Below are 9,271 nucleotides of genomic sequence, written 5' to 3'. Positions count from 1 at the left end.
GCAGATGACATAATAGGCACAGAGAAGGGAAGTGTGTTGCCCAAGTCCACAATGCAGACAAGTATCAGAGGTCTTCTGATCCCAGGCCCGTGCTCTATCCACTAGGCCGCACTGCTGCTCATCTCTTCCTCTGTAACATCCTTCACTTTTCTCCTTGAGCTCACTGATTATTTTTAACCTTCACAACTTCTTGTAACAAATTCCATCTGCTTACACCTCCCTGCCACCTCCCTCGGTACAGATCGAGTGAAGGGAATTCACTGGAACCCATTTCCCTTCTAAACAAGTGACCCTTTTAATAATAAGAAGAACAAAAATGGTATTTATTAAGTGCGTACTATGTGCCAAGCACCGCTCAAATGACTGGGGTAGATACAAGGTAATCAAGTTGGACACAGTCCCTGTCCCACATGGGGCTCACAGTCTTAACCCCCATTTTACAGATGAGGTAACTGAGGCCCAGAGATGTTAAGTGACTCGCCCAAGGTCACACAGTAGACAAGCGGCGGAGCCGGAATTAGAACCCATGACCTCTGACTCCCAAAGCCCAGGCACTTGCCACCCACCCTCGGCATTACCGCATACACATATTCAATTATTCATTAGGTCGCTGATGTTACTAACCACTAAATAAAAGTTTTGAATTGAGCCCAAGTTCAAAAGTTCTTCTATTGAAAATAATATCCAAGTCATCCACCTAATGAAAACTGGAATCTCAAGAGGGGACTTAGTCCTCCCATCTATGAAGCACTATGTTCGGCTATTGGGTTTTATGCAGGGAGCATTATGGAGCCTCAGACCTGACCTGAACTGCAGGTGTCTGCTGCAGTAAGCATCTTCTCGCTTTCAAGGACCAAGACGCAGCCTTTGGTGATGGGAGCTTTATTTCACTGCCAAAAACAGCCTTTTTTATGGCATTTATTAAGCGCTTTCTATGTGCAAAGCACTGTTCTAAGCACTGGGGAGGTTACAAGGTGATCAGGTTTTCCGACGGGGGGGTGGGGGGGGGGCTCACAGTCTTAATCCCCATTTTACTGATGAGGTAACTGAGGCACAGAGAAGTTAAGTGACTTGCTCAAAGTCACACAGCTAACAATTGGCGGAGCTGGGATTTGAGCCCATGACCTCTGACTCCAAAGCCTGTGCTCTTTCCACTGAGCCACGCTGCTTCTCTGCTTCCAACATGGCTAGGTAAATTCCACCACCTTTCGAAGGGAGCATGATGACCTGCTGAAATAGCGCACAACTTTTTTCAGGGGATAGACCCCTGGCAGATGAGAGCAAAACAGCCACCTTTCTACTTGTATTGGACCCATCTTCCTACATTTTGAGGACACCTGCGGAGAGCTGAGATGGCTGCAAAAAACCTCTTTTTCCCCAAGCGCCAATGAAACGAGGGACACCATCGTCTGGAGCTGGTTCTTGGTCACTCAATGAGTGACCCAGGCTGGGGACTTGACACAGCTAAATTGATGGCCCTAAGGAGTTGGCAAGGTCTACCCCTTGTTGCTGAATTGTACTTTAGGAGAAGCAGCGTGGCTCAGTGGAAAGAGCCCGGGCTTGGGAGTCAGAGGTCGTGAGTTCAATCCCAGCTCCGCCACTTGTCTGCTGTGTGACCTCGAGCAAGTCACTTAACTTCTCTGTGCCTCAGTTACCTCATCTGTAAAATGGGGATTAAGACTGTGAGCCCCACGTGGGGCAACCTGGTTACCTTGTATCTACCTTGTATCGAGAAGCAGCATGGCTCAATGGAAAGAGCCGGGGCTTTGGAGTCAGAGGTCATGGGTTCAAATCTCTGCTCCACCAATTGTCAGCTATGTGACCTTGGGCAAATCACTTCACTTCTCTGTGCCTCAGTTCCCTCATCTGTCAAATGAGGATGAAGACTGTGAGCCCCCCGTGGGACAACCTGATCACCTTGTAACCTCCCCAGCGCTTAGAACAGTGCTTGGCACATAGTAAGCGCTTAATAAATGCCATCATTATTATTATTATTATTAGCCCAGCGCTTAGAACAGCGCTTGGCACATAGTAATAAGCACTTAACAAATACCATCATTATTATTATTACTTTCCAAGCGCTTAGTACAGTGCTCTGCACACAGTAAGCACTCAATAAATACTATTGAATGAATGAATGAACATATGGGTTGAAAGGAGTGTAACCTGACCCAAAGAGTCTGGCAGTTAGGGCAGTATTGAAACTGACAAAGTCAACAGTCATTATGACTAGTGTACACAGCTTAACACTAACCCAAACAAAAACAAAATGCATACTGACACTGATAAATAGCAGCAGGCATTATGATGTGTAATGCTACTTTACCGTATCTCAAACAAAAAAGACAAAAGGCAGAACTGATATTGACAAACATCACCAGGCATTATAACTAGTGTAAACAACTTTAAACTAACCCAAACACAAAATGAAGTATTGATACTGACAAGTATCAGCAGGCATTATGACTAGTGTAAACAACTTTCCACTAATCCAAGCCAAAACAACTACAGAAAAACCCACAGAATGTTCTCTATGCCTGGATTTTTTTTAATGGCATTTATTAAGCGCTTACTATGTGCAAAGCAGTGTTCTAAGCGCTGGGGAGATTACAAGGTGATCAGGTTGTCCCATGGGGGGCTCACAGTCTACATCCCCATTTTACAGATGAGGTAACTGAGGCACAGAGAAGTTAAGTGACTTGCCCAAAGTCACATAGCTGACAATTGCCATAGTCGGGATTTGAACCCATGACCTCTGACTCCAAAGTCCAGGCTCTTTCCACTGAGCCACACTGCTTCTCAGACCTAGCCTAAAAGCTAATGCCCAAAAGTGGTTGGGTAAATTTGAGTTATTTATCACAATACACCAGAGGACACAGTGAAACTTGGGAAGCAAAATGACTTGGCTTACGAGTAATAGATTAGGGATTTCTTCATAGTCTATTTTATTGAAACCATAACATTATCCACGGGGCCTTGTAATTTGATTCGAGCAGCACGAGATGTGACCTGCCCCTTAGAAGAAGTAGAACTTACTTTAGATAAGGTCATGGGTTAAGACCAGTACGTTTCCAAGCATGTTTCACCTCGGGTGTGAAAGCATCCTTGGGTTGCTATTACTACTAATAATAATAATTATGGTACTTGCTAATAGCTTATCATTTACCAAGCCCTCACTGAACTAGAGCTGGGGTAGATAAAAGATACCCCAGTTGGACACATTCCCTTGTTCTACATGGGGTCTCACAGTCTAAATAGAAGAGAGTAGGGTTTCAATAATAATTATAATAATAATAACAACAATAATTCTAGACTGTGAGCCCATTGTTGGGTAGGGACCGTCTCTATAGGTTGCCGACTTGTACTTCCCAAGCGCTTAGTACAGTGCTCTGCACACAGTAAGCGCACAATAGATACGATTGAATGAATGAATTACGGTATTTGTTAAGCTCTATGTGTGAGGCACTGTACTAAGCACTAGGGTGGATACAAGCAAATCGGGTTGGACACAGTCCCTGTCCCACGTGGGGCTCACAGTCTCAATTCCCATTTCTCAGATGAGGCAACTGAGGCCCAGAGAAGTGACTTGCCCAAGGTCACACAGCAGACAAGTGGCAGAGCCGGGATTAGAACCTTGACCTTCTGATTCCCAGGCCTGGGCTCTAACCAGTAAGCCACGCTGCTTCTGTAAAAAGTCCACTATGCCATCTGTAAAGAGTCCATTTTTCACAGATGAGGAAACTGAGGCCCAGAAGTTAAGTGACTCATCCAAGGCCCCACCGTAGACAAGTGGTGGGGTCGGGATGAGAACCCACATTCTGTGACTTTCAGATCTGTGCTTGCTACAGTCCTGAGGTGGCTCCACCGATGTCCCAGCCAGTCTCCTGTCTTTACCTGTACTTGAAAAATCTTTGTCACCCCTTGCAAGATACTCTAAAAATCCCCTTTCTTCCTGTTTGCATCTGCCTTGTCCTCTGTACGGGTTTTCCTAATCTCCAAAAGTTGGGGTTTTGTTATTGAAAAAATAACTCCTTCCTTCTGGTGATCTCTTTTGCTTTGCCATTTGGCCTTTCTGGGTCACTCCTGAACTTGATCGATCCATCAACGGTATTTACCAAGCGCTTACTCTGGGCAGAACACTTGGGAAAGTACAGCGATGGCACACTGGAAAAAGCCCAGGCCTGGGAGTCCCTTCACTTCTCTGTGCCTCAGTTCCCTCATCTGTAAAATGGGGATTAAGACTGTGAGCCCCATGTGGGTCAGGGACTTTGTCCAAGCTGATAGGCTGCATCCACCCCGGCATTTAGTACAGTGTCATGGCACACGTGGCAAACACTTAAGAAGCAGCGTGGCTTAGTGGAAATAACACAGACTTGGGAATCAGAAGATGTGGGTTCTAATCCCGGCTCCGCCACTTGTCTGCTACGTGACCTTGGGCAGGCCACTTAACTTCTCTGGGCCTCAGTGACCTCCTCTTTAAAAGGGGGATTAAGACTGTGAGTCCCATGTGGGGCAACCTGATTATCTTGTTCCAGCTCTTAGAACAGTGTTTGACATGGAGTAAACCCTTAACAAATACTACCACATACATTAAATGCCACAATTATTATTATTACAGTACAATAGAGTTTGTTGAGGTGATTCCCACAAGGAGACTGCAGTTTACAGGGGAAGACAGACATTCGAATAAATTACAGCAAGGAGAAATAAAGGGCTATGTACAGAAGTTGTTGGGATGAGTATCAGAGATCCTAAGGGGTACAGGCCCAAAAGCATAAAGCAACGCAGAGGAGAAGGCAGGTGGGGGAAATGAGAGCTTAGGCAAGGAAGACTCATAACTCCACTACCCGACCACCCCCTAGAATAATCCTTTGTGAGATCCATCCATCCATCCAGATGAGCTCAGAGAGGGTGGGGTAGAGAAAAAGCCCTGCCCGGGCTGGGATTTGACCGGATCAGGCCCGTCTTCCAGCCTAAGGGTTAGGCCACCGCGTGATGCGACCGAGCTCCCGTCAAACTCCCACTTTGGCCTTCTCCGGGTAAAGACAAGTGACATCTCCTGCTATGTGCCGGTGGTCTCGGGACTGTCACACACATGCATGAGAACAGTGCATTTGCGCAAAAGACCCCAGGAACTTTATGTGAGCCACATCCCAACCCCTCACAGCCCTGCCCTTTCCTCCCCCCAGCAGAACTAAGGTGAAGCCTCATCAGGCCCAATAAGTGTCCATACCTGAGAAGCTTGACTGGGGCTCAGAATTAGCCCAGGTGGAGCTCAAGGAGAGAAGCTAGAATTGTACACACCTGCAGCCCCGCGTGCAACTCTCCTGCAGCAGGTGACCAGGCAAGTCTAAGGAGGGAATTAGAGGCAGAAAGGGCAGCTAGCTGCCCAGCATCACTCCACTCCTGGTCCCCCAATCTTTGTTAGTCCTGCCCGGGGAAGGTCAAGGAGGCCTTGGAATAGCATGGCTTCACCACAGTCTCACCTCTCCATGTCAACCATTTCCGGAACTTGGGCAAAATGCCATTTGTGACTCTGGCATCTATCCCTGCAAGCCTCAGCCTCCATGCTACAGCCATCCTTGGGGCAATCCCACCAGACCACCCTCTCAGTGACATCCAGGAGCCTGAAGGAATCTGATCTTGATCAGTGAGACCACTCTCAGAGTTGGCGAGGAATCAAGAAACTGCAGAGAGAGAGGAAATGTGGGGACAGAGCAGGCTGGGAGGCAGAGGATCCAGATTCTAATCCCAGCCCTGCCACTTGTCTGCTGTGTGACCTTGGGAAAAATCACTTCTCTGGGCCTCAGTCGCCTCATCCGTACAATGGGGATTAAGGCCGAACCCCATGTGGGACCCGGACTGGGGCCTGCTTATTTAGTCTACATCTACCCCAGAGTTTAGTACGGTGCCTGGCACGTGCTGCTTAATAAAATACCGTTAAACGAGAAATGGGTAGGGAAGGCTGCTGGGGTGAGGGTAAGGTAACGGAGGAAACGGTCCGAAAAGGGGACATCAAGATGACAGAGGGAAGTTGAGGCAGGCAGGTTCGGGGGAAGATCTGTCGCCTGAGGATAAGGCCTGGGGTGAACTCCCTCCTAGCCTTTCTTCATGCTGCTTGTTTGGGGGACACAACCTTGAAAGGGGACAAGGGTGATTCTATGGCAACCATAACTGGGGTCAGGGGGAGGACATGGGCAGGGAGTGACACAGGGAGGCTAGAAGGAATGTGGGAGCAGAGAGGGACATGTGGGGGGGATAGAAGGAATGGGGGAGAGTGGAGAGGGATATGTAGGGAGGATAAAAGGAATGGGGGTGTGGGGAGGGACATGGAGGGGGGAATAGGAGGAACGGGGGACTGGGGAGGGGGAAGGAGAGAGCAGGGAAGGTCAGAGATGGGCCAAGTGGAGGGGATGGGAGGAATAGGGGAGCGGGGAGGAAGATGGAATACGGGGAAGGAGAGAGCAGGGAAGGACATAGAAGGGCTATGGGGAAGATAGGAGGAGTGGGGAAGCAGCCAGTGATGTGTAGGCGGGGTAGGAGGACGGGGGAGCAGGGAGGAAATTGGGGAGGGGGGCAATAGGAGGGATGGGGATAGGAACAGGAATAGGAGGGATAGGAAGTGTACAGTGACATGGAGGGGAGACAGAATGAGAGCGAAGGGAAGGACAGGGAAGGGCCATGGGGGACAGAGAATGAAAATAATAACAATAGTAATAATTATGGTATCTGTTAAGTGCTTACTAAGCGCCAAGCTCTGTTCTAAGTACTGTTCTGTTCTGAGTGCTGGACAGGAGAATGGGGAAGCAGAGAGTGACACGTAGGGGAGAATAGGAGGATGGGGCAGTGGGAAGGGACACGGGGGGGTGGGGAGATACGGAAGCAGACAGTGACATGTGGGGGGATGGGGGACGAGGGGGTGACATGTAGGGGGGATGGAAGGATGGGGGAGCAGGGGGTGATATGGAGGGGAGCAGGGGATGACATTTAGGGGGATGGAAGGATGGAGGAGCAGGGGGTGATATAGAGGGGAGATAGGGGAGCAGGGGGTGACATGTAAGGGGATGGAAGGATGGGGGAGCACAGAGTGACATGTAGGGGAGATGGGGGAACAGGGGGTGACATGTAGGGGGGATGGAAAGATGGGGGAGCATAGAGTAACATGTAGGGGAGAGGGGGAGCAGGGGCTGATACGTAGGGGTGTTGGAAGGATAGGGGAGCACAGAGTGACATGTAGGGGGGATGTGGGAGCAGGGGGTGACGTAGGGGGGATGGAAGGATGGGGAGCAGGGGGTGATATACAGGGGAGATGGGGAGCAGGGGGTGACATGTAGGGGGATGGAAAGATGGGGGAGCACAGAGTGACATGTAAGCAGGGGGTGACACGTGGAGGGATGGAAGGATGGGGGAGCACAGAGTGACATGGGGAGTTGGGGAGCAGAGGGTGACACATGGGGGAGAGGGGGTGACACGCAGGGGGGATGGAAGGATGGAGGAGCAGGGGGTGACATGTAAGGGGGGTGGGGAGCAGGGGGTGACACGTAGGGGGTGATTTTTCATCGGGCAGAGCCGCGGGCGGGCCCCCCCCGCCGCGCCTGGCCTCCTCTCCCCGTCCCCCGGCCCCCGGCCCGGGCCCGGGGATTACCTGGACAGGGAGTCCATGCTGGGCTGCCGCGCCGCGCCGGGGGCGCTCAGGCCGGGGGGCTGCCCGGAGGCGGGGGGCGGCACGGATTGCAGGCTGTCCGAGCTGGAGCTCGCCTCCATGACGCCGGGGAGCCGGGACCGGCCCGCCCACCGAAAGGAAAGGAAAGGCAAGGCAAGGCAAGGAAAGGCAAGGCCCGGCACGGGGGAAGAGGGATGGAAGGGGGTGGGAGGGGATGGAAGGGGGTGGGAGGGGAAGGGAGGGGCGGCAACCCGAGCCCCCGCCCCCGGGGCCACCAGACAATTAGGCCGGCACACTCCCTGGCCCACGTGGGGCTCACAGGCTCAACCCCCGTGATTACAATCATCATCATCATCATAATGATGGCATTGCTTAAGCGCTTACTATGTGCCAGGCACTGTACTAAGCGCCGGGGTGGATACAAGCAAATTGGGCTGAACACAGTGGCTGGCCCACGTGGGGCTCACAGTCTCGACCCCCCATTTTATTATTAATAATAATAATGCCATTGGTTAAGCGCTTATTATGTGCCCGGCACTGTACTAAGCAATGGGGGGGGGGGGTGACAAGCAAATTAGGCCGGGCACAGTCCCTGGCCCACGTGGAGCTCACAGTCTCCACCCCCATTTTATTATTAATAATAATAATGGCATTGGTTAAGCACTTATTATGTGCCTGGCACTGTACTAAGCGCTAGGGGGGGCGACAAGCAAATTAGGCCAGGCACAGTCCCTGGCCCACGTGGAGCTCACCGTCTCAATCCCCGTTATAATAATGATAATAATAATAATGATGGCATTGGTTAAGCGCTTACTATGTGCCAGGCACTGTACTAAGCGCTGGGAGGACAACAAGCAAATTAGTCCGGGCACAGTCCCTGGCCCAAGTGGGGCTCACAGTCTCCACCCTCATTTTATTGTCAATAATAATTGTGGTATCTGCTAAGCACTTACTATGTGCCTGGCACTATACTCAGTGCTGGGAGGGTGGCAAGCAAAAAGGCCGGACACAGTCCTTGGCCCATGTGGGGCTCACAGTCTCCACCCCCATTTTATTGTCAATAATAATAATGGCATTGGTGAAGTGCTTACTACGTGCCTGGCACGGTACTGAGCGCTGGGAGGGCGACAAGCAAATTAGGCCGGACACAGTCCCTGACCCACGTGGGGCTCACATCTCAACCCCAATTTTACTATTGATAATAATAATGGCATTGGTTAAGAGCTTACTATGTGCCAGGCACTGTACTAAGCGCTGGGGTGGATACAAGCAAATTGGGCCGGACACAGTCCCTGGCCCAAGTGGGGCTCATAGTTTCAACCCCCATTTTATTAACAACAATAATGGTATTTGTTAAGCACTTACTACGTGCCAGGCACTGTATGAAACACCTGGGTGGATACAAGGTAATCAGGTTGATCCCACGTGGGGCTCACAGTCTTAATCCCCATTTTACAGCTGAGGGAACGGAGGCACAGAGAAGCTAAGTGACTTGCTCAAAGTCACACAGCTGACCAGTGGAGAAGTCAGGATTGGAACCCATGACAGCTGACTCCCAAGCCCAGGCTCTTTCCACTAAACCACGCTGCTTCTGTATCTTTAGAGAGA

At 50.6% G+C, this 9,271-nt stretch overlaps 1 protein-coding gene across 1 annotated transcript in view; it reads right to left on the bottom strand.

Annotated features, from left to right (window-relative positions):
• The window catches only part of MTMR2 (myotubularin related protein 2), a 70,655-nt gene extending 62,828 nt beyond the window's left edge, over positions 1–7,827 (bottom strand). The window contains exon 1 of the mRNA XM_038761790.1: positions 7,646–7,827. Within this exon, the coding sequence (XP_038617718.1) occupies positions 7,646–7,764 (119 nt within the window). The 5' untranslated portion in view covers positions 7,765–7,827. The remainder of the gene's footprint in view (positions 1–7,645) is intronic.
• Between the last annotated feature and the right edge of the window lie 1,444 nt (positions 7,828–9,271).

Source organism: Tachyglossus aculeatus, chromosome 20, assembly GCF_015852505.1.
Source record: "Tachyglossus aculeatus isolate mTacAcu1 chromosome 20, mTacAcu1.pri, whole genome shotgun sequence".
In the NCBI taxonomy this organism is placed as follows: Eukaryota; Metazoa; Chordata; class Mammalia; order Monotremata; family Tachyglossidae; genus Tachyglossus; species Tachyglossus aculeatus.
This window is presented reverse-complemented; position numbering and strand designations above follow the sequence as displayed.